Genomic DNA, 27,208 nt, shown 5'->3' on the forward strand with positions numbered 1-27,208 from the left:
ATTAATATCATAAAAGTCCAAATATTTTTTGCATCTTGCTTGTCACTGTGTCAACTATTTGAAACAGTAGGAATTTGGCTGGCTGACATTATTGGCTTATCACAGTATGAACAGGAGCTTGTGCTGCAATTTCCAATTAGATGCAAAATAAAATGGCAACAAGAATACCAAACTGCAACATGCAGTTTTGGAATATATTTACAATTAGATTTACCTTCACCAGTGTCAACAAGTATCATCTGTCTTCTCAACCTGTACTAAGTATTATAGGTGCTAATACCTTTTATGTTTGGGGTTTTCATAAAAAAAAAAAATCTGAAACATTGATCCCAGAATAATCTCTATGCTTAACAGAAAATGCCAGTAAACTTCATCTCCAATGTTCCATAATGAAAATAACTTTCTTCTTCAATGAACATTGGAAGGATTGACAGATTAAGAGCTCTTTCTTGATTCAGTGGGTGGTGGTGGTGCATGGCCGTTCTTAGTTGGTGGAGCGATTTGTCTGGTTAATTCCGATAACGAACGAGACTCTAGCCTACTAAATAGGGGACCGATCACTGAAGTCGGTCCGTCTTCTTAGAGGGACAAGCGGCGTTTAGCCGCACGAGACAGAGCAATAACAGGTCTGTGATGCCCTTAGATGTCCGGGGCCGCACGCGCATAATAATATTAGTCCACGAAGAACAGTGTCCATCGATTACCACTCTCTGTCTTCTCCCACCAAACCATCCCTTTATCCATAGCAGCAACTTACCCTTAATGCCACACTTCTCCAATTCAAAGTACAGTCTTTTATGTGCAACAGTATCAAAAGCCTTCCTAAGATCCAAGTATATGATATCAAAATTATTTTTTGCATCCAGTTCCTTTGTGACCACATTGTAGTATTGGTCAGACAAGATTTTCCCTTAACAAATCCATGCTGTGTATGAACTATAACTGCAGTCTTGTCTGGATGATCCTGCATTGCTTCCTTAACCAGTGACTCCATTATCTTCCCTGGAACAGAAGTTAAACTAAGAGGTCTGTAATTATCTGTGTTACTCTTTGATTCCCCTTTGTGAATCGGGAATATATTCACACTTCTCCAGTCCATGGGAACCTCCCCTGAATCCAAGGATGCTTTCATAATTATTGCTAAGTGTTTGCTTACTTCCTTTGCTGCCACCATTAATATAATTGAAAGATCCCATCCACCCTAGGTGCCTTTCTTACGTTTAACTTCATCAATTTCTTTTCCACTTTCCTCTCAGTTATTACCAAAATCATTTAGCTCCCAGTAAGAGTGTGATAAACTTCTGGCCTCCACTTCCCTAGAGAATTCCTAGTGAATGTAAATGCAAAATACGTTCAGTTTGTCAGCTACCTGAGCAGGATCATCAATAGTCGAGCGATTGATATCAATTGGACCAATCTGATTCATCCTCTTCCTTCTAGAGTTTTCATAAGTAAAGCAATATAATGTTTACATAAGTAATGTTTAAATAAGCAAATCAATAATAATCAATTTATTGGAAAAAAAGGCCTTGTGCATTTGGGACAAACATTCCGATCAGTCTTGTTTTTCACTGATAAACTGTAGAAATAATTCTTGAATAATAAAACTGTACATATAAATTATATAATTAAAATACAAAGCTAAAAGTATAAAAGCAAAACAAAGAATAAATTAAGAGCAATAAAACATGAGCCTAGAATATAAAATAAAAATTATAAAATAAAATAATACACATTCAATACACATAGCTTTGAGTTATGTGCTTCTTCATCTACTATAGAAATGATGGTTCAGCAGTCATTTTATACCAGGAGAGTATGATGTGGCAAAAAAAGGCATATACATAAACTTGTGCAAAATATACTAAACATGTATTAGTCATGCTTGGGAGAAACAGGATGGCATTCATTAGTTGTTAAATAATAGTGTAATTAGTTTCTCCATAATAGTATGTATGTGGGCCCTCACTGAAACTCACATTCACCCTACTCATAGTGTTTTAACTGTGAGTGAAGTGATTAGTGTGTTCAAGGATATGGGAAAATTGTTTGAGAATAAGCTGTGTGTGTGCATGGTCTAGGATATGGGAAAATAGTTTAGGAATAAGGTGTGTGTGGTCTAAGATATAGGAAAATTGTTTAAGTTTACATGCTACTCCATCCAGTAATGCTCTGCCACAGCAGAACATTAAAAATTGGCCAGGTGGATAGCCTCCTCATGCTCTGAGACATGATCACGTAACCTACAAACAGTTTTATCTAAATAGCGCACTCCACAATCTGGGCAGGTAATCCAATAAGTGGATTTACCCTGTTGTAATAGGAGAATGACTGATTTTGTCCTATAAATAATAATAAATTGCAATCTCCTGCCGGATGCAACTAATATGATAGCATCACAGCATCATGATGTGACTGTAAATACCCAGATAGTGTGGGGGGGATAAGTTGATATCTAAAAGATAATTGAGACAGAAATCCAGAGACAGAAATGTTAGATAAGCAAGTATTTAAAAGCATATTGGTAAACAACCTTGTGACTGTATTTTAATGTAAAATGTGTATTTTTTCAGTGAAATTTAATTTATAGTGCAGTGTGTACTTTCCTGCTTTTTTTTGAGAAATCCTGTATTCATTCCTGTTTTTTTCCTGCCTAGAAATATCTAATCTTTAGCTTTTTATAAGTCAAATGTTGGGAGCTATGATTATGTAGTACACAGAGATCTGATCCCATGTTTTTTTTTCAGTTTTATACATTAACATGAATATTTCTTTGTTGTTGAAACAGGGATTGTGATCACTCTTCTTCTGTACCATCTGGAAAAGGCCTGTGAGTTCCATCCTGATGGAACTTTTATGTGCTTTTTTTTTAGAATTCATGGCCAAGTTAGTTGGTCTTAGGTAAGGAACACCTTTTTTTTAAAAAACATGCTTTGGATTTTTCATCCAGAAACTGACCATACAGTACACACAATTTATAGATATAATATACTAATACCTCATGGCCCTTAGTTTCTTTGATGTAAATCTAAAAGCTACTTCTAAATGTGTATTAAAAATGATAATGTTAAAGAAATAAAGAATATCTGACAGCAAAAACTGTGATCATCTGAAAATTGTTGTGCAATTACAGAAAGTGTCAATTAATTATTAAATCTGTAATCATTGTTTAGAACATGAAAGTGGCAATTTTGACAGTTATTAATATCATAAAAGTCCAAATATTTTTTGCATCTTGCTTGTCACTGTGTCAACTATTTGAAACAGTAGGAATTTGGCTGGCTGACATTATTGGCTTATCACAGTATGAACAGGAGCTTGTGCTGCAATTTCCAATTAGATGCAAAATAAAATGGCAACAAGAATACCAAACTGCAACATGCAGTTTTGGAATATATTTACAATTAGATTTACCTTCACCAGTGTCAACAAGTATCATCTGTCTTCTCAACCTGTACTAAGTATTATAGGTGCTAATACCTTTTATGTTTGGGGTTTTCATAAAAAAAAAAAATCTGAAACATTGATCCCAGAATAATCTCTATGCTTAACAGAAAATGCCAGTAAACTTCATCTCCAATGTTCCATAATGAAAATAACTTTCTTCTTCAATGAACATTGGAAGGATTGACAGATTAAGAGCTCTTTCTTGATTCAGTGGGTGGTGGTGGTGCATGGCCGTTCTTAGTTGGTGGAGCGATTTGTCTGGTTAATTCCGATAACGAACGAGACTCTAGCCTACTAAATAGGGGACCGATCACTGAAGTCGGTCCGTCTTCTTAGAGGGACAAGCGGCGTTTAGCCGCACGAGACAGAGCAATAACAGGTCTGTGATGCCCTTAGATGTCCGGGGCCGCACGCGCGCTACACTGAAGGAATCAGCGTGCTCATCGCTGTCCGGAAGGACTGCGTAACCCCATCAACCTCCTTCGTGATGGGGATAGGGGCTTGTAATTGTTCCCCTTGAACGAGGAATTCCCAGTAAGCACGAGTCATAAGCTCGTGTTGATTACGTCCCTGCCCTTTGTACACACCGCCCGTCGCTACTACCGATTGAATGATTTAGTGAGGTCTTCGGACTGGCGCTCGGAGCGGCCACCGTGTTGCGCCGGCGTGCCGGAAAGATGACCAAACTTGATCATTTAGAGGAAGTAAAAGTCGTAACAAGGTTTCCGTAGGTGAACCTGCGGAAGGATCATTTAATGGGATTCTTCCTCTAGCTCAGAAAAATCACCTGACAGGGCATAAATTCAAATTGAGGAAAGACAGATGTAGGATAGACGTGCGGAAATTTGCCTTTAGCCAGCGGGTGGTTGGTTGGTGGAACAGACTTCCATCCCTTGTGGTGGAGGTTGATAGCCTAAATAAGTTTAAGGCTCAGCTGGACAGGTATTTTGAACGAACAGGGGGGTGAAGTGGAAGTGGTTTTTTTTTTTTTTTTTTTTTGGCTGATGCTACATAAGCTTGCTTTCTTGCATCAAATGCCTCTACTAATGCTAATGCTAATGCTAACATTGAAACCTCTGCTTCCTGTGAGGACTCCTTTTTGGCATACAAAGGGCAGCAGAACAAAATAAGATTAACTTTACTATTACTCAGTTATACTCCTGTAAATTACCTTTCACTCCTGCTGAACTTGATGAAGCCTTCTTGAAACAGCTCCTGGAGTGGATGACATTTATTATGTGATGCGTTACCACTTTAGCACCAAGTCCACATCATTACAAGTTTATAATAGAATATATGATGAAAATGTGTATATCTCTACATCAGCAATTCCCAACCTTTTTTTACTTGCAAACCCCTTTCAACTTAATATTTTTAATGTGAAACCCTAAGCCTATATTCTCTGAAATCGTATACTTTTTCCTGAATTTTTATTAAAAATATTTCCAGTACTACATTTTTATAAGCGACATTACATAATAATAAAAATTATTATTAAGTGTTATTTATACTTTGTAAAGCAGTTATTATGCAGTCCAAACTAGATTTCGAACAGGCTAAGAGTAGAAAACTTGCCTTTTGTACAAATGGTAGCCGAGCATTCTGGTCTATTGCCAAAGCTATAGGCCATAATTTTTGCCCATCTCTGTTCACACCTCTGTCAAAACCAGATGGTTCAGTTGCCACATCAGCCAAAGATAAAGCTGACCTGCTAGCATCCTATTTTCCTTCCAACTCATGTATTGATGACTTTGGTAAATCACCTCAAACCATTCCCAGTACACTCCATTCAATGCCTCCTGTAGTCTTCCGTCAAAAGGATGTAAGAAGGATTTTGATGAATCTGATGATAAGAAATCTTCAGGTCCTGATGGTATTTCTTCACTTGTTCTCAAAACCTGTGCCCCTGAACCTACTCCTGTTTTGTGTCATTTTTTTCACTTTCTTATTCCAAAGGTGTTTTTCCTTCTTGGAAATTTGCTCATATCCAGCCAGTTCCTAAAAAGGGTGACAAATCGCTTCCATCCAATTATCGTCCCATTGCGATTACTTTTACTCTTTCTAAAGTAACGGAGAAATCAATTAACCACCAACTCCTAAACTATCTGGAAATCTTTCATCTGATCAACGATCACCAGTATAGATTCTGTCAGTTTCGTTCCACTGGTGATATTCTGGTTTACACTGCCCTACTATTAATATCCGGACACCCCCTCCATGGATGGGAAAACAGGCCCTGTGAATGCAACACATCACAGAACCTGCTATAAATATGCACAGTGGGCTTCGAACAGACAATTGCTAAAGTGGGCATGCAAGATGACATGTTCAACAGAATTACCTCAATAGTTCAACAGAACTGATCACTTCAACAAATGCTAGATGCTGATTAACATGGTATAAGGAGCACAAATACTGGACTGAAGAGCTGTGGAAAACAGTCCTATTAGACAGATGAGTCGAGGTTCACAATCTACCAGTCTGATAGCTGTTCCTGGGTGTGGTGAATGCCAGGGAAGCAGTTCCTTCCTGATTGTATCCTTCCTACAAGGAAGTTTGGTAGAGCCAGTGTCATGGTATGGGGCTCCTTTCATGGTTTGGCTTGGGCCCATTAATCGATATCGACTTAACCATGAATGCTGTGGACAATTATGCACTTCCGACGTTATGGCAGTACTTCGGGGAAGGCCCTTACCTTTATCAGCAAGACAACATGCAATTCCATACTGCTTGGGTCGTAATAGAGTGGTTTGAGGATGGGTGTGGAAAAGTTAAGTCACACAGATATAAGGAATGCAGAACTGGAATTTGGGGAGTACAATGTGTACAGGAAGGATAGACAAGATAGGAAGGGAGGAGGGGTTATACTATTAGTTAAGAAACACATAAAATCCAAGGAAGGGAAACCAGTCGACATCGCTGGGCAGTGCAGTGTCAAGTCAATTCCGTGTGACCTAAGCAATGGGAGATCAAAAGTGTGTTATAGGCCTAATGACGCTGATGAGTATAATAAGGAACTGTACAGGGAAATAGAGTGGGCGAGTAAATCAGAGAGTCTTATAATGGGGGATTTTAATTTCCCAAATATGGAATTTGTGGGTTGGTCACTCACACACTAGCAAGGCTTTTGTGGATTTTGGATGATTTGTTTTCTATATCAGCATGTTCGGGAGGCAACTAGAGGGAGTAATACTCTTGATCTGATTATCAGTAGTGATTCTTCATGCATTAACAATCTGCAGATAAAGGAACCACTAGGTGGCAGTGTGCTGAAGTGGGATTTACTCAAAGAGGTAACTACCATCAGGGGTAAAGGAAAGGGTTTTTGCTTTCGTAAAGGTGACTACGGTGGTCTGAGACAGTATTTAAATTCTATACGGTGGGACCAACTGATGATGAGGTATTTCCCAAAGCATCAAAGGTTGGGATATCAAAGGTTGGGATATCAGAGACGTGGTGTCACACAGATATAAGGAATGCAGAATTTGGGGAGTACAATGTCTACAGAAAGGATAGGAAGGGAGGAGGGGTTATGCTATTAGTTAAGAAACACATAAAATCCAAGGAAGTGAAGCCAGTCGACATCGCTGGACAGTGAAGTGTCGAGTCAGTTTGGTGTGACAAGCACTGGGAGATCAAAATTGAGAGTAGGAGTGTGCTATAGGCCTAATGACTCTGATGACTATAATAAGAAAATGTACAGGGAAATAGAGTGGGCCAGTAAATCAGAGAGTCTTATAATGGGGGATTTTAATTTCCCAGATATTGACTGGAATTTGTGGGTTGGTCACTCGCACACTAGCAAGGCTTTTGTGGATTTATTGGATGATTGTTTTCTACATCAGCATGTTTGGGAGGCAACTAGAGGGAGTAATACTCTTGATCTGATTATCAGTAGTGATTCTTCATGCATTAAGAATCTGCAGATAAAGGAACCACTAGGTGGCAGTTATCACAGTGTGCTGAAGTGGGATTTACTCAAAGAGGTAACTACCATCAGGGGTAAAGGGAAAGGTTATTGCTTTCGTAAACAGTATTTAAATTCTATACAGTGGGGCCAACTGATGATGTTACCAACACCAAATTCAAAATGGGAAGCATTCAAAGAACTTATCTTGGAAGCTACTAGGCTTTACATACCAACTAAGAAATATTGTTCAAGGTTTAGGCCTAAATGGATGTCAGATGAACTAATGAGACATATGACAGAGAAGAAAAATGCTCGGGATACGTATAAATTAACACGTGAAAAAGAAGCCTATTACAGATATAAGTTGATCTGTAACCAAGTTACAGAGGAGAGGTTAGGCAGGCGAAGGCAGATTACGAGAAATCTTTGGCAAAGGATGCAAAGAAAAACAGTAAAGAGTTCTTTTCTTATGTAGACTTTAGAAGGAAGGGAATGAATCAGGTTGGCCACTTGATATCGATGGTTCAACTGTTGATGATCCTGCTCAGGTAGCTAACAAACTAAATGAATATTTTGAATCAACACTCACACATGAGGATTTATTCAGCAAGGGGAATGCCAGAGGTGTATTCAACTCTGGCAGTAAGCTAGATAATCTTGTAATAACTGAGAGTAAAGTGGAGGAGAAATTGTTGAAGATAAACACAAGAAAGGCACGTGGGGTGGATGGGATCTATCCGGTTATATTAAAGGAGGCAGCAAAGGAAGTAAGCAAACCCTTAGCCATAATTATGAGAGCTTCCTTGGACTCAGGGGAGGTACCCATAGAGTGGAGATGTGCAAATGTGACACCAATTCACAAAGGAGGATCAAAAAGGCTGACACAAGTAATTATAGACCTGTGAGTTTAACTTCTGTTCCAGGAAAATTAATGGAGGCACTGGTTAAAGAAGCACTGTAGGATCATCTAGACAAGACTTCAGTTATAGCTCGGACACAGTGTGGTTTTGTTAAGGGGATGTATTGCCTGACCAATTTGATTGGATACTATGAAGCGGTCACAAAAGAACTGGATGCAGGAAATAACTTTCATATTATATAGTTGGATCTTAGAAAGGCTTTTGATACTGTTGCACTTGGAAGACTGCTGCACAAATTGGAGCAGTGTGGCATTGGAAGCAAATTGCTGCTGTGGATAAAGGGGTGGTTGAGGGGGGAAGACAGAGTGGTAATCAATGGACACTGCTCATTGTGGACTAATGTTATTAGTGGAGTCCCTCAGGGTTCAGTGTTGGGTCCATTATTGTTTTCTGTACACCTGGTCGTCGACTTACGACCTATGCGACTTACGACCGGCCGCACTTACGACCACAAAAAAAATAATAATAAATTAATTAATCGATGACGGGAGGCCTGAAGACAGCACCAGGCACATACACCCGGTCACTCTCTCTCACATACACCCAGTCGCTTTCAAGTATCTGTTGCGTGTGGTGTATTAATTAAAATTCTACTGAAATACGCATAAAATGTTTAGTAAAAGGAAAATGACTTCATCTACATATACGCCAGCTAAAAAGTCAAGGAAAACTATTGATTTAGAGTGTAAAATGAAAATTATCCAGCAGTATGAAGGCGGAAAGAAAGTGAATACGATAGCATGTGACTTGAAGTTATCACTTTCCACGGTATTGACGATACTTAAGGACAAAGAAAGAATTCGGGAAGCTGTGAAAGGTTCTGCACTTATTAAGTCTACAATTTTAACCAAACAACGACAGGAATCCATCCATGAAATGGAGAAATTGTTGTTTATGTGGATGGAAGATTTAATACAAAAAAATACACCCATGAGCCTTCACACAGTGCAAGCAAAGGCTAGAAGTTTGTTTCAGTTTAAAATCACGTGCCGGAGACGATTACACAGAAGATTTTCAGGCTAGTACTGGGTGGTTTAAGCGTTTTTAAAAAAAGATTTTCTTTGCATAATGTCTCTATAAATAAACATTTCCTACCTCAAACCAAGAACATGGCCCTGATGATGCACAACCCAGCACAAGCAAAGATTGAAAATTGATTTTGTAAATTTCATTTGTATTAATTTTTACATTAATTTTAGATTGTATTTTTGTGTTTACAGAACATTATGTACAATATAATTATAGATTGCAGTTTTGTTTTTTTATAAACAGTATGAATAATAAACCAATTAAAATGTAGAGAACGTTTGAATTTAACCTCATAGAGAGAGAGAGAGATAGCCTAGGCGTAGAAACGAAGGTATATTCAGTATCGCTAAGTAAAAGATAAAAACATTACTGTATTTAAAATGAAAAATAAAAGATTATAAAAATAAATCATAAAGATGATAAAAAGATTAGAAAGGTTAAAAAATACTGTTAATAAATATATGGCCGACATACGACCAGATCGACTTATGACCTGTCAGTCAGAACGGAAGTCGGTCGTAAGTCGACGACCAACTGTATTTATAAATAATATCGATGATGGTATATCAAGCTTAATGTCCAAGTTTGCAAACGATACAAAAGTTGGCAGGGTTGTTAAGGACACTACTGACGCTATGCTGCTGCAACAGGATCTGGAAAAGTTGCGCAGATGGGCTGAGAGGTGGCAAATGAAGTTTAACATTGACAAATGTAAAGTACTACATATGGGAAACAGCAACCCCAGAGCAAAGTATCAACTCTGTGGTACTACACTGACAGTGGTAGAGAATGAAAAGGACCTGGGGTAATTGTGCAGTCAGATATGAAGTTCTCTGAGCAATGCAGATGGGCTGCAAGAGTAGCTCATGGTGTCTTATCAATGATATACAGGAATTTTTCTAGCAGGGATAAGGAGGTGATTATTCCCTTGTATAAGGCAATGGTTAGGCCACACCTTGAGTATGTATACAGGTCTGGAGTCCTCATTTCAAGAAGGATGTAGAGCTGCTGGAACAAGTACAGAGAAGGGCAACAAGATTAGTGAATGGAACAAAGGGTTGATCTTACGAAGAAAGGCTTAAGTTTTGCAAATTACAGTGTCTGCAGACTAGGCACAAGCGAGGTGATCTGATAGAGGTGTATAAAGCCTTGAATGGTTTGAGCATGCTCAGTGCTGATGGGTTTCTGCCTCTTGCTCAGAAAAATCACCTGAGAGGGCATAAATTCAAATTGAGGAAAGGCAGATGTAGGATAGACGTGCGGAAATTTGCCTTTAGCCAGCGGGTGGTTGGTTGGTGGAACAGACCTCCATCCCTTGTTGTGGAAGTTGATAGCCTAAATAAATTTAAGGCTCAGCTGGACAGGTATTTCGAAGTAACGGAGGGGTGAAGTGGAAGTTTTTTTTTTTTTCTGGCTGATGCTGCATAACTTGCTTTCATTTCCCCGAATCCCAATGTTGCTTGGGATCCAGCAGATGCTTTCTTATTCAATCAGAATTTGACATTCACTTCTGCTGGATCCCAAGCCACATTGGGATTCGGGGAAATGAATTAACTGATGCAGCTGCCAAATCAGCAATTTCCCTGGATAATAATGCCCATTAGTCCCCTATACAGCCTACAGGAAAATAATATGCCCTAAATTATATTCCGAGTGGCAAGATCCTTGGCATGGACAGACCACAAATAAACTACATCACATTAAGCCAGTAATCATGCAATGGCATTCCAGTCTATGCAGGGTCCAAAGAGAGGAAGTTGTTCTAGCTCAGCTCTGCCTAGTCATCTAACACATTCCTTTTTGCTGAGGGCAGATGACCTCAGCAAAAAGGAATGTGTTAGATGACTATGTGTGAGGTGTGTATGTTATTTTAACTGTTCTCCACATTTTTATAGAATGTCCTGTTTTTAGAGAAGCACGATGCTTTTAATAATCTGGCTGAACCATTTACACTCAGTCACATCATAGGTGGCAGAGATAACATGTCTGACCTTTTTTAACTTTCTACACTTGATTAATTTATATATCAAGATTTAAGTTTATATTTTTTATTTAACTTTATACCGTTGTATATAATATTTACTTTCTTGACATGATAGCCTAGTTATAGGTTACCAGAATGTTTAGTTTTCACTTTAATTTGACTTCATTATGGCCTCAGCTGCCAATGCACTATTAAACACCAAATCAATCAATCAACATTTCCTTCAGTAAATTTGGACTCTTATCAAATGCTGCCAAACAAATTCCACAGAAATAACATTCTGTTTGATTCCATGATGCTCAGGAATGCGGGCAATGAGAAAGGAGATAGTGATTATAAATCATCAACGCAACTGCCTCATATAGCGGCTACTATTCTCTACACATACTATAAACCAGTTATTAAAACAGCAAATGAGGATGAATGGACTCAGTTATAGAGTAATTAAATCTATAATAAAATGACATAAAACCAAATCCACAAATATGGGAATCCAGTTACAGGAAAGTCATAAAGAAGTAATACTTGCCAGATTGTGAATTGGTTGTATGCATCTTATATAATATCACTTATTGACAAATGAAAATCCTCCTCTGTGTAATTCATATAAGGCTCAACTTACATCATATAAGTTAGTGCAATGGCATCATTTCTATATGCAGTTTTTTTTTTTTTTTTTTTGGTAGTTGTTGGCACATAGGCTTCTGTGGCCATAATGCACCTCCCAAGGTTTTTGCAGTACTTTGATCCAAGCCCGAGGCGGGAATCGAACCCGCGACCTTTGGGTTGCCAGGCAGGCACTTTACCCACCCGGCTAGCCCTATATACAGTAAACCAACCAAAATTGTACAGTTGTATCATTAAATAACATCTCATATTGTGAATTCCCTCACAATGCATTGTCCTTCTCATTATACTATGAATAAGTAACTCTTCCCCAATAGAGAAGACTATTGTTATAAAGATTAATGGTGCAATGGGCACCACCATGAGTGGTGCCCACTGAGAATAAGTAAGTAGTCTTCTCTATTGGGGAAGCATTACTGATTCAAGGTATAATGAGCAGGGCAACTCATGAAGGAGTTCACAATATGAGACGTTATGTAACAATGTCACTGTACAACTTCAGTTGGTTTACTGTGTATATAATAATGATGATATTGCACGAACTTATATGACAGTAAACTTTTCCCGCAATCTGAGGCTTTTTACTCTAAATTCTATAAGTGTCAGGCTCAACTTATAGTAAAACGTGTACTACTAGTATTTCTTGTTTTAGAAATTACAGTTGCTTTTAAAAAAAGTTTATATAATTATTAAAATTGTACCCACAATTCATATATTAGGTAACTATTGGAATTAATCTACAGAAAATATTTTTCTTTGGATGCAAATCCATTTTCACCAGCTGATTTAAAAATGCAGTGTAGCCTTGATTAGAAACATCTTATTCTTAATTTCCCTTATTTTACAAAATCCTTAAGCAACAGTAATAACCACCTCCCTCACAGGATAACCCCAAAAAGTCAGAGAAATTTGCATATAGAGATACACAAAGCGGGACAAATTTACACACTAATTTTTCCCATAATTATTCAGGTTATACACTAGTTAAAACAATATTCACTGACTGCTCACACTTGACCCATTTTAATTATATCGGAAGCAAATATCAGTTACTGAGAGCAAAAATAAAAATTGATTGCAAGAAAGAACGAAAGAAATTGGTCAAATCAACTAAAGTGAAGAAGATTGACACCAACCAACTATTGAAAAATCATCAAAACTTTGAACTTTAAAGATGAACCTAGATCTGTCCAATCATTTTCATGCACTGCAAGACCTTCCTGATATAGATATTTCAGCTGATAATGAAAAAGTCATTAAGGCTATTGTAAGACATTGCCTATGTCCTTGCACCTACTGTAAAACAAGAAAAACCAACCAGAATATCAAACTAAACAATTGCCATGATGAAAAAGTGGCGAGAAATGAAACAAAGTGATAACATAAGAAAAAAGGTAGAATATGTGCAAGAAAGCACATAAAAGAAGAAATTTGCAAGTTTAACATTGATCTTGTCAAGAACACTAGAAGAAAATAAAGGACTACAGAAAGAAAAATGAAAAATAGTTACAAAAAAGAGCCAAATGTTTGCTTTGAAGCATGAGGATCGAGCAATAACAAAAACCCAAAAACAAATACTAAAACAAGTGGAAGGATTTTATTCAAATCTTTATAAAGACAAAGGATAACAACTGTATCCAACACCAGATGCAGAAGCTGTATCAGAAATTTTTGGTAGGAGTATAAGATGCTATAAAATCAATGAAAGATGGCAAAGCAGCAGGACATGATAGGCCGACCGGGCTAGCCGAGTGGGTAAAGTACCTGCCCGGCAACCCAAAGGTCGCGGGTTCGATTCCCGCCTCGGGCTTGGATCAAAGTACTGCAAAAACCTTGGGAGGTGCAATATGGCCATAGAAGCCGATGCGCCAACAACTACCAAATCAAAAAAAAAAAAAAAAAAAAAAAAAAAGGACATGATAAAGTCAATGTTGAAAGCTGGAGGCCAGCTGGTATGTAAAGCTCTAACCAAATTTTCAAAATGCTTGCTACTTAACAAAGTACCTGTAGCATGGAAAAATGCATAAGCCATCCTACTGTGCATAAAAGGTTTGACTTCATTATGGCCTCAACTGCCAATGCACTATTAAACACCAAATCAATCAATCAACATTTCCTTCCGTAAATTTGGACTCTTATCAAATGCTGCCAAACAAATTCCACAGAAATAACATTCTGTTTGATTCCATGATGCTCAGGAATGCGGGCAAGTAATGGTAACGGTCTTCCACTCTGGCGGTGCCATCTTTCAGCAGGATAATGCACCATGCTACACTGCCCGGATTTATCCCCAATAAGCCTATTACCAGTTGTCTACAAGGTTTTCACAAAAATACTTTCAAGAAGTAAGGCACAATATTTTATGCAGCATAATCCAAAGAACAATCAGGTTTCAGAAGCTGCCTCAGTACAATGGATCACATCCAAACAGTGCAGCAAGTTATGGGGGTTTGATGGCTCATAAGCTACTTTGGCTATAATGCACAGCAAGTTATAGAGCAGCACAATGTGAATACAACCTTCCTTTATCTGTAGCCATCATTGACTGTGAAAAAGCATTTAACTTGGTCACAAAACAAGCAATAAGCAATGCCCTAATCAACTAAGATATATAGAAAAAGCTTACATCAATATTCTCCAATCAATATATGAAAAGGTGACTGCATCAGTATGGGTCAATAATGATAAAGTTCAGATCAACATTGAAAAAGGTGTCCAACAAGGAGAGACGATCTTTCTGCTTATTTAGAAGAAATTTTTTGCAAGCTAAATTGGGATAATAAAGGACTCAATATAAATGGAGATTACCTGAGTCACTTATGATTTTCAGATGATATCATTCTCTTTGCCAATGATGAGGAAGAATTGCAACAAAACATTGAAAAACTGCAGCATGAAAGCAAGAAGTTCAGTTTGAAGATGAATATCAAGAAAAAGCAGGTTGTGTTCAACAAATTTACCAGCCGAAAGAAAATCGTGGCCAATCGACAAGAATTAGAAGAAGTGGAATGGTATGTTTATCTTGGACGAGAAATTTCAACAGATGGAAACATCACGATGGAAATTTAATGGTGCATAAAATTGGGATCACAGGCATTTGGAATGCTTAATATAGTCTTAGTCATTAAGACAAACTTGCCACTCAGTCTCAAACAAAAAGTTTATGAACAATGTATCCTTCTTTTTTGATCAGTGTATCCTAACATATGGTTGTGAAACATGGACATTGAATGCCAAAGTTTTACAAAGCCTGAGGGCACAGAGAAGTATGGAGTGCTGAATTCTGAACATAACCAAAAGATACCAAGAAACATGTGCATGGATTTCCCAAGAAACCAAGGTTTGTGACGTCATTGAAAGAACAAATCATTTAAAATTTAAATAGGCAGGTCACATATCACGAAGAACTGATGATAGATGGAACAAGCGAATTTCGGAATGGATACTGCTTACATCAGGGGTAAAGGAAAAACCCTTTCCTTTACCCCTGATGGTAATTAAATCTTTAAGTGGGATTTACTTAAAGATATAATTACCATCAGGGGTAAAGAAAAGGGTTTTTGCTTCCGTAAAGGTGAGTACAGTGGTCTCCGACAGTTTTTAAATTCTGTACAGTGGGATAAACTGACGATGTTACCAACAGTAAATTCTAAGTGGGAAGCATTCAAGGAATTAATCGTGGATGCTACTAAAAGTTTCATACCTATTAAGAAATATTGTTCAAGGTTTAGGCCTAAATGGTTATCTAATGAACTAATGAGACTCGTAATAGAGAAGAAAAATGCATGGGATGCATATAAATTATCAAGCGACTCAGAAGCGTATGGCAGATATAAGCTAGTCTGTAATCAGGTGACAAAGGAGGTTAGGCAGGCGAAGGCAGATTACGAGAAATCCTTAGCAAAAGATGCTAAGAAAAACAGCAAGGATTTCTTTACTTATATAAACTCTAAAAGGAAGGAGATGAATCTGATTGGTCCACTTGACATCGATGGTTCGACTGTTGATGATCCTGCTCAGATAGCAAACAAACTGAATGAGTATTTTGCATCTACATTCACACATGAGGAACTATTAAGGTTTGAAAATGGCAGAAGGTTATCAAATTGTAGCAGGATACTTAATGATTTTGGAATAACTGAAAGAAAAGTGGAGGAGAAATTGTTGAAGTTAAACATAAGAAAAGCACCTGGGGTGGATGGGATCTATCCAGTTATATTAAAGGAGGTGGCAAAGCAACTAAGCAAACCCTTAGCCATAATTATGAGAGTGTCCTTGGACTCAGGGGAGGTTCCTACGGACTGGAGATGTGCAGATGTATCCCCAATTCACAAAGGGGGATCGAAAGATGACACGAGTAATTACAGACCAGTTAGTTTAACTTCTGTTCCTGGTAAAATAATGGAGTCACTGGTTAAAGATGCATTGCAGGATCATCTAGACAAGGTTGCAGCAATAATTCAGACACAGCATGGGTTTGTTAAGGTAAAGTCTTGTCTGACAAATTTGATAGGATATTATGATGTGGTTACAAAGGAACTGGATGCAAAAAATAATTTTGATATCATATATTTGGATTTCAGGAAAGCTTTTGACACTATTGCGCATGGAAGACTATTGTACAAATTGGAGCAGAATGATATTAAGGGTAAGTTGCTACAATGGATAAAAGGATGATTAAGTGGGAGAAGACAGAGGGCAGTAATCAATGGGTGCTGCTCTTCTTGGACTAATGTTATTAGTGGAGTCCCACAGGGTTCGGTGTTAGGTCCACTGTTGTTTTGTATATTTATCAATGATATTGATGAAGGTATATCAGGCTTAATGTCGAAGTTTGCAGATGATACAAAGGTTGGCAGGGTTGTTAATGACAGTAATGGCAGTGTGCTACTGCAACAGGATCTAGATAATTTGGGCAGATGGGCTAAGAAGTGGCAACTGAAATTTAACCTTGACAAATGCAAAGTACTGCATATGGGTAGAAGTAACTCCAGAGAAATGTACCAACTGTGTGGTACTACACTTAAGGTGGTAGAAAATGAAAAAGACCTGGGAGTAATTGTGCAGTCAGATATGAAGTTTTCTGAGCAATGCAGACATGTTGCCAGGGCAGGTCATGGGGTTTTGTCAATGATATATAGGAATTTTGCTTGCAGGGAAAAGGAGGTGATTATCCCTGTGTATAAGGCAATGGTCAGGCCACGCCTTGAGTACTGCGTACAGGCCTCATTTTAGGAAGGATGCAGATTTACTTGAGCGTGTACACAGAAGGGCAACAAGATTGGTGAGGGGAATGAAGGGATCTTCTTACGAAGAGAGGCTTAAGTTCTGCAAATTGCAGTGGCTGGAGACTAAGCACCTGCGCGGTGATCTGATTGAGGTATATAAGACCTTGAATGGGTTGAGCACGCTGAATTCTGATGGGATCCTTCCACTTGTTCAGATTACAAACCTAAGGGGCATAAATTCAAATTAAGAAAAGACAGATGTAGAATAGATGTGCGGAAATTTGCCTTTAGCCAGTGGGTGGTTAATTGCTGGAACAAACTTCCATCTGTCGTGGAAGTTGATAGGTTGTATAAATTTAATGAGGAACTGGACAAGCATTTGGAGGGAATGGTGTGATTTTTTTTTTTTTTTTTTTGGCTGATGCTGCATAAGCTCATACACTTGCTTTCTTGCATCACATTCCACTGCTACTACTACTATTCCATTCCAAAATTTGAAAATTCCAAAAAGTCCAAGAAAAAGACCAAATATGAGGTGGATCAATGAAATTGTGAAATTTGCTGGTGTGTAATGCCAACAGAATGCATAAGACTGTGGTTGCTGTAAACTTGCTGAGGAAGCCTTCATCCTGCACAAAGGTTGAAGATGATGATGATACACCAGTAATGAATAACAAGAATAGTTTTTGATGGGTTGTTTTCAACGTTTTTGTTAAGCCACAGGGGTTTATATATTATAAATTGAGAGACTAAAGGAATTCAGGTGTGTTTTTATATTAGATATTGACAATGTTTCTTGTCATATACTGTTTATGAAATTTGTTTATGCTTAATGCTAATTTTTTTCTTTATTGTTTTTGAACAAATAAACTGATCATAATAATACTATGTTTCAGGTTAAACTTAATGGAGCTGGAAATTGATGCTTAGAAAGTGAGAGAATCAATGGAATGAAGATTACTCAAGACACTAGTATCATAATTACTCCACATTTTTTTTTCATAATTGCAGTATTTGTTGCCATTGTAGGTATGATGTTTCTTTATGTTAAAAGAAGTGATGTTGTTATCCCTGCAGATATGTATTGTTGGAAAGAACTTGTAGATCACCACAAGATGATTTGTCAACCAATTTGTTATAATGGCAGTTTCAGCCTTCCAGGAATGCATAGCTGTCGGCCATGGTTAACATGTAGTGATATTCAGAAGGAAGTTAAAATTAAAAATTTATTAGTAAATAGTATCGTAAAGAAGGTAAGAAGCAAAATATTAGTTTAACTGAATGGTATTCAGAAGTAATTGTTTGATAGAATATTTTCCAGCTTATTTATAATACGTGAAAATTTAATATTTCAGAGGGGACATAACTGACACACCAGATATTGCTTTGTTTCACTGTAGTAGCTAAAGCAAAATTTTCACAAAGTGATATTATTACTGTTATAATATTAGAATACAGTTATAATATCACTTTGAATACAATATAGAAAATACCCTTAATTGTTCAAATTGAAATTTAGTACAATTGCACTAATCCATGTTTGCTAATTTGTACTGTAGTACAAATTAGTAAAATGTTTGGAATTATAAAATATAATTATTTAAATATTTTCAAGTAATTTTTCATAAAATCAAGCAAATTTATTCACAATCCAACAATATACACTGTTGAGCCAAAGCATTATGACCAGTGAGTCATTATGCAAATCGAAGTAAATGCAGGTGAACTACGGTGCTTGCTGGGGGTCAGGACATGGTATAAAAACACCTGATACTGAGGTCCGTTAATCAGTGTTACTCTTGTTCTTCAGATGGAAAAGGCAACTGACTTAAGCGAGTTTGACAAAGGCCAAATTGTAATGGCCAAATGACTGGGTCAGAGCATATCCGAAGCGGCACGGCCGGTGCGGTGCTCACGGTCAGCCGTGGTTAGTACCTACCAAAAGTGGTCCGAGGAGGGAAAATCCACAAATCGCTAGCGAGGTGTTGGATGACCGTGGCTCATAGATGCTCGAAGGCTTTCTCGGATGGTACGTGGCAACAGAAGGACGAGTGTGGTACAACTCGCCGGTAATTGGAATGCTGGTGACGGGAGTAATGTATCACAGCACACAGTACATCGAACCCTGCTGAAAATGGGGTTGCGTAACCGCAGGCCACTCTGAGTGCCCATGCTAACCACGGTTCACCGACGACAACGCCTACAATGGGCACGTGAGCATCAAAACTAGACCCTGAGTGATTGGAAGAAGGTCGTCTGGTCTAATGAATCACGTTTCCTGTTGCACCATTTGAATGGCCAGGTACATGTGTGTCATTTACCCGGGGAAGTGATGGTGCCTGGATGCACTGTGGGATGAAAACAAGCCAGTGGCGACAGTGTCATACTTTGGGCGACGTTCTGCTGGGATATCCTGGGTCCAGTCATCCATGTCCCGGGCACTCTGACATCTACACACCTACTTAAACATCATTGCTGACCAGGTACACCCATTCATGGTAACGGTCTTCCCCTCTGGCAGTGCCATCTTTCAGCAGGATAATGCGCCATGCTACACTGCCCGGATTGTTTGAGACTGGTTTGCGGAACACGAGGAAGACTTCCAGGTATTGCCCTGGCCTCCAAATTCCCCAGACATCAATCCCATCGAGCATCTGTGGTTTGTGTTGGAATAGCATCTCCTATCTGCAGCGTCTCAACCACGGACCTTAAAGGAGTTAAAGGATCTGCTGGTTACATTTTGGTACCAGACACCACAAGACGCATTTAGAAATCTTATAGTGTCCATGCCTTGTCGAGTACGAGCTGTTTTGGCTGCACGTGGAGGACCAACATCATATTAGGTAGGTGGTCATAATGTTTTGGCTCATCGGTGTATATTAGTGTAGATGGTATTAGGAAATAAGTATGATGAAAGAAAGGGAAATTTTATGAAAATGTTTATATTTAAATGAAACTAGAATATAAAGAATTCAAATCAAATTGAACACAACATAATTTTTTTAAACACTAAATATGGTAAATTGTTTAATAATTATGAATTTAATCAGATGTGCTCAGTCCCTCACCCATTTTGTATTTTTTTGAAGAAATTGGAAATGTTCTGTTCAGTAAAGATTCCACTGTTATTGCCATCCTAACTCATTTCTCCTAAAAAGAGCATAGATATTTTTCAAATTCCTTTGTCAAAACTGGAAAATTTAATAAGGTGTCGAGGCACCTTTTTCTTTTTTTTAATTTAACTTTTTATTCTATTTTTTCTTCACTTCACACATTACTTATAGATTTATCCCCTTGATTGCTATCTCATTTTCTTTTAGTTCTTATTATCAACCAAATGAATATTATTTTTATCACTGTTGTACAACATATTTTTAGAGTCTATTTCTGTAAAGAACTCTCTAAGAACACCATTAGTTTATAGCTTTTTTTTTCATGTACTTACTATTATAATTTGTGGGGCGCATAATAGCCACTGCTGCTAGTGCACCAGAAAAATCAAATCCAGTCCAATCCAATTCATTATAATTTGCTTTACCTAATATCAGGGCCGTACTTACTACTTACACTTCTCAGGACCTGAGGCACTGAGCTCTTGTGGGGCCCCCTTTTAGGATACCAGTCCAAAAAAAAAAAACTTGCATGTATATCAAATAATATAAAAAATTGTGTCACAAAAATAATATAAAAACATCCACATCTTGTTTGTTAGCAGTGAATAATAGTAGATGCATTATAAAACAGCAATGCAATAGCTAAATTATGAGTTCATACAATTTATGTGCATATATATTTTTTCCTTGGCAAAAATATCTATTAAACCACCGTAATTAATGCGGTTTACTAGTTCAGGTTCAATAAATAACAATGACAAATTACTCATTTTATCTTGAATTAAATTATTCCTCAAATAGTTTTTTACTCGTTTGAGAACAGAAAATGACTGTTCCCCGCATGCTTTTGTCACAGGCTTTGTGAGAAATATTTTCAAAATTGTGTCAACATTCGGAAATGTCGATCTAAATCGTCATTAATAACATTGTACCTATACTCAATATTTGAAACATTTTCTTCTTTGGCATTGCTGCTGTTATGATTAATGCCTTTTTAAATATTAATATATCATTGTTTTAATTACTGCTTCATTTAATTTGTTGTTTATTGACAATTTCAGATTTTTAATTCAAATGAGATTATAGTATCAGCTTAAAAAATTTTTCTTTTTTTTTTGTTAGTTGTTGGCACATCGGCTTCTGTGGCCATAATGCACCTCCCAAAGTTTTTGCATTTTACTCTGATCCAAGCCCGAGGAGGAATTCGAACCCGCGACCTTTGGGTTGCCAGGTTTGGGTTTACCCACCTGGCTAGCCTGGTCGGCCAGCTTAAAAGTAATATAACTGATAAGATTCAATATAAAAAATTAACACTTGAATCAATTCATATTTTAAGAGCAAGAAAACAAAAAGCTTTCAATAAAGGAAACATATGCTACAATCACAATAGATAAAGAAACATTACATAGATTTGATATTTAAATTTTCTGTTACAACAGAATCAAAATTTATTAAATTGATACTGATATTACCACTATACATATCTATCTCACTACTTTCAGTGAGATAGATATGTACCTATATTTACTTTAGTGTGTGCACGCCTACATATCAAACTTTAACTTTGCACATCAACAATTAAACTAAATGTTAGTTTTCAGGTCTCAGCTTATATAGATTCTCAAATCCATGGGTGGTCCAATTAAAATTTCCATATAATGAACGGATTTCGGGAGAGGCTGGCTACAAATTGTTTGCACCTCTGGCCTTTAGGCAATAGAGCTGTTAATGTAGAAAGCACGAATTAAGAGCTATAAGGATTATCAATCCGTAATACATTTACAACCACCTCTCCTACATACTATACTGAAAAGTCACATTGGTCATTGCTTTCTTGTGTTCATAGCCAGTGGAAAAGATTAAGGCATATTCCCGACATGGATAATATGCTGTGGTCAGCCTCTGTTCTATTGTTACACCCTATTAGAGAATTAGGAGAGAGAGTGATTTTCCTTTATTCTGGAAATTAATCTATTCTTTCAGTCATCCACATTTTCAGTAAATTTCACCTTTCTGTTTTCCATGCAAACATGGTATGCACAATTGGGCCCTAGTTTAGATCAAGGCTTTAAAAAAAGAAATTGCTTTAAAAATTTCCTATTACAGAGGCCCCTCTATCGTGAGGCCCGAAGATAGTGCCTCGTGCCTATTTATAAGTATGGCCCTTCCTAATATTAACTTGTAGCCTAGTTTTTTCACATTTTATGTTATAGTTTTTAACATATGCCACTGTCTTTTCTCCTCATCAGAATTGTCAAAAAATAAATATATAAACACTCTGTATCCTTTGATACAAACATTTTCAGCTGAGCACGAGTCCCAAATTCATTTTTTGTATGAGGGTGATACTGATATTACCACTGTTGATTGATAAAATTTCATTGGAAGTATGTGCAGGAGCATTAAACAATAAAAGTCTTAATGTTTTCATTTGCATTTAATTTTTCCTTTTGAGTGATTATACTTCTTTTGTTTTTAATCACTTTTTTAATGAATTGTACCATTAAATTTTTGTTTAGGAAAAATTTCTATTCTGTATAAATGAAATATGCACATTATAATTCAGACTGCCTTCTTTTAGAGGATCTAAATTAGTGAGTTTTACTGTATACATACAAAACAATCAAACATGAATTTTTCTTTTGTGCTTGAGAGATGCCTGGTACCCGTAGCAGGGAATCTTGATATTAACACTTGGTGTAAATTGAATATCACAGCAGGATTCTGCTCCAATATTGAATGTACACATATTGTAGTTTACATAGGGCAGCTCCCGAATGCTACTTCATCTCTGCAGTGGTACTATGTGATGATAAACTCTATAAACTGGCCATGGGTGAGTGTAGTGCTGTTTGTGTGTTGCTTATATTGCTTAGTTGTTTCTGGCCAATTTGCTGCTAGGGAACAACAATCACCAAGACAAGAGGATGACTGCAGCTCTCCAGTGTACCCATCTGTGTCACAAGGCAGCAGGTCAGAAGGACACATATTGACTCCCCCATAAGTGCCAAAGCAAACATAGGGAGTCAAGAAAGTACTTTAACATAAAAAAAAATTAGCACTGTGTATTACCTAGAGTGGCAGTTACCCGAGAGGGGCAAAAGTCCCATCCCTCATTCACCTGGAGATACTGCTTTATCAATGGATACTAGGGCTTACAATACTGAGATCCTGGGATCCCGGTAATTTTTTTCTGGTATTCAAATATCGGTAAAAAAAAAAGTAAAGGTAAAGTGCAGCCATTATCGACCTACTGCAAGATGGAAGCCTCCTCAACAATTCATGCTGAAATATTGGTATCGAAACAAAAATACTGGTTTTTTGGTACTAATTTTAAAAAAAATACTTTATAATTTAATCACATAAAGGTTATAAAATCACCTTTATGTGATTATGGCGTCCTTATTTCTACTAGCAAATGTTTGATAAATCGAGAGGACACCATCAACATTGTAACCTGTCCACAATTCTCGGGGCCGCCTCCGTAGCCAATTGGGCAGGAGCAGCAGTGCGTAGCACACGCTTCTTGATTAGACTGGGGGTTTGAGCCCATGACCACCAAATACGGAGGATGCAGAAAGGTCAGGGAATGACCACTGCATATCCCTGGAGCAATATGGCCTTAGTTGCTAATGCTCCTAAAAACCAAATAAACAAACAATTCTCGGACAACTTCATGTCTGACTATAGTAACTCCCAAGTCCCGTTCTTTCACTACTGACTTTAGTTCAACTCCACCAAGTGTATAAGTTATTTTTGGGTTGCTGTTCCCTTGATGTTAAGACCTTGCATTTTGCTGAATTCTGAGGAAGCTCTGCTTGGCGGCGATCATTAACTACTCTACTGGTCTTTACATCATCTGCAAGTTTTCATAGATGTCATTTAAGATAATCAAACACAACAGTGGTCCCAATACTGATCCTTGGGGAACCCTGCTTCTTACATTAACCCAATCTGAGGAATAACCAGTTATCACAATTCCCTGCCTGGTGCCCTCAAGCCATTGTGCTATCCATCTAAGGATTTTCCCTATGATTCCAGCCTGCTCCAACTTATAAAGTAACTGCTCATGTGGGACTGAGTCAAATGCTTTGCTGATATCTAATTAAGCAATGTCGAAATTATTCTCTAAATCCAGCTCACGAGCGACCTGTCAAAATGGCTAATCAGATTTGTTAAACATTATTTCCCTTTACAAAACCATGCTGTGTATCCTACAGAATTCCATTTCCATCTAAATGATCCTGAATTCCACCCTTGATCATTGCCTCCATGATTTTCCGTACTACTGAAGTTAGACTGCCCGGTCGGTAATTTCCCGTTACACTCCTAGAACCGCCTTTATGTTCCAATTTACACAAATTCAATGGAATCTCTCCTGAGTCCAGTGATGCTCTCATAACTATCCTTAATGGTTCAATGTACTCACTTGCCACCTCCTTTAAGATTATAGGGTATATGCCATCAACCACAGGAGCCTTACTCGCCCGTGGGCACGAAAGTTTTCTCATTAAATTAAATCAAATGTGAAATTTCAACATCATTAATTACATTTTTTTCAACTTCATTCCCAAAATTTCTCATTGATGTGAAGGGATTTTTTTCTGTAAATATCGATGCAAAGTAACTGTTGAGTTCATCTGCAACATCAGTTGGGGTATCTAATACTATAACATGCAATTACATATGTGTCCGATCTGATTTATCCTTCTCTTCTTTGCATTTATATATGTGAAGAATTCCCTAATTGCACTCTTTGCTCTCTTTATTCCTTATCCCCACTCTTTGCTCTCTCCCAGATTCAGTAAAGATACTATAGTGAAAATTATACTTCGCTGAATAGTAGTAGTAGTAGTGGCATGTGATGCAAGAAAGCAAGTGTATGAGCTTATGCAGCATCAGCCAAAAAAAAAAAAAAAAAATCACACCATTCCCTCCAAATGCCTGTCAAGTTCCTCATTAAATTTATTCAACTTATCAACTTCCACAACGACAGATGGAAATTTGTTCCAGCAATTAACCACCCGCTGGCTAAAGGAAAATTTCTGCACATCTATTCTACATCTGTCTTTTCTTAATTTGAATTTATGCCCCCTTAGGTTTGTAATCTGAACAAGTGGAAGGATCCCATCAGAATTCAGCGTGCTGAACCCATTCAAGACCTTATACATCTCAATCAGATCACTGCGCAGGTACCTATCTCCAGCCCCTGCAATTTGTAGAACTTAAGCCTCTCTTGGTAAGAGGATCCCTTCATTCCCCTCACTAATCTTGTTGCCTTTCTCTGTACACGCTCAAGCAAATCGACATCCTTTCTAAAATGAGGCCTCCAGACCTGTACGCAGTACTCAAGGCATGGCCTGACCATTGCCTTATACAGAGGGACAATCACCTCCTTTTCCCTAGCATTAGCATTAGTAGAGGCATTTGATGCAAGAAAGCAAGCTTATGCAGCATCAGCCAAAAAAAAAAAAAAAAAAAAAACCCACTTCCACTTCACCCCTCTGTTCGTTCAAAATACCTGTCCAGCTGAGCCTTAAACTTATTTAGGCTATCAACCTCCACCACAAGGGATGGAAGTCTGTTCCACCACCCAACCACCCGCTGGCTAAAGGCAAATTTCCGCACGTCTATCCTACATCTGTCTTTCCTCAATTTGAATTTATGCCCTCTCAGGTGATTTTTCTGAGCTAGAGGAAGAATCCCATCAGCATTGAGCATGCTTAAACCATTCAAGGCTTTATACACCTCTGTCAGATCACCTCGCTGGTGCCTAGTCTCCAGACACTGTAATTTGCAAAACTTAAGCCTTTCTTCGTAAGAGCTCCCCTTTGTTCCATTCACTAATCTTGTTGCCCTTCTCTGTACTCGTTCCAGCAGCTCTACATCCTTCTTGAAATGAGGCCTCCAGACCTGTATACAGTACTCTAGGTGTGGCCTGACCATTGCCTTATACATTGGAATAATCACCTCCTTATCCCTGCTGGAAAAATTCCTGTATATCATTGACAATACTCCATGAGCTACTCTTGCAGCCCGTCTGCACTGCTCAGAGAACTTCATATCTGCCTGCACAACCACCCCAAAGTCCCTTTCGTTCTCTACCACTGTCAGTGTAGTACCACAGAGTTGATACGTTGCTCTGGGATTGCTGTTTCCCATGTGTAGTACTTGACATTTGTCAATATTATTCTTCATTTGCCACCTCTCAGCCCATCTGCTCAACCTTTCCAGATCCTGTTGCAGCAGCATAGTGTCAGTAGTGTCCTTGACAACCCTGCCAACCTTTGTGTCAACTGCAAACTTGGACATTAAGCTTGATATACCATCATCAATATCATTTATAAATACAGAAAACAATAATAGACCCAACACTGAGCCCTGAGGGACTCCACTAATAACATTAGTCCACGATGAGCAGTATCCATTGACTACCACTCTCTGTCTTCTCCCCCTCAACCACCCCTTTATCCATAGCAGCAATTTGCCTCCAATGTCACACTGCTCCAATTTGTGTAGCAGTCTTCCATGTGCAACAGTATCAAAAGCCTTTCTAAGATCCAAGTATATAATATCAAAGCTATTCCCTGCATCCAGTTCTTTTGTGACTGCATCATAGTATCCAATCAAATTGGTCAGGCAAGACTTCCCCTTAACAAAACTATGCTGTGTCTGAGCTATAACTGAAGTCTTGTCTAAATGATCCTGCAGTGCTTCTTTAACCAGTGCCTCCATTAATTTTCCTGGAACAGAAGTTAAGCTCATAGGTCTATAATTACTTGTGTCAGCCTTTGATCCTCCTTTGGAATTGGGGTCACATTTGCACATTTCCAGTCTATGGGTACCTCCCCTGAGTCCAAGGAAGCTCTCATAATTATGGCTAAGGGTTTGCTTACTTCCTTTGCTGCCTCCTTTAATATAACTGGATAGAGCCCATCCACCCCGGGTGC

At 38.0% G+C, this 27,208-nt stretch overlaps 1 protein-coding gene across 1 annotated transcript in view; it reads left to right on the forward strand.

Annotated features, from left to right (window-relative positions):
* Positions 1–27,208, forward strand: part of LOC150078356 (protein O-mannose kinase-like) — a 73,647-nt gene that overhangs the window by 13,056 nt on the left and 33,383 nt on the right. Inside the window, exon 2 of the mRNA XM_090384542.1 lies at positions 18,042–18,398. Within this exon, the coding sequence (XP_090240668.1) occupies positions 18,096–18,398 (303 nt within the window). The 5' untranslated portion in view covers positions 18,042–18,095. The remainder of the gene's footprint in view (positions 1–18,041; positions 18,399–27,208) is intronic.

The sequence above is a fragment of the Mastigoproctus giganteus genome, chromosome 11 (assembly GCF_048544385.1).
Source record: "Mastigoproctus giganteus isolate SK-2022 chromosome 11, ASM4854438v1, whole genome shotgun sequence".
Lineage (NCBI taxonomy): Eukaryota > Metazoa > Arthropoda > Arachnida > Uropygi > Thelyphonidae > Mastigoproctus > Mastigoproctus giganteus.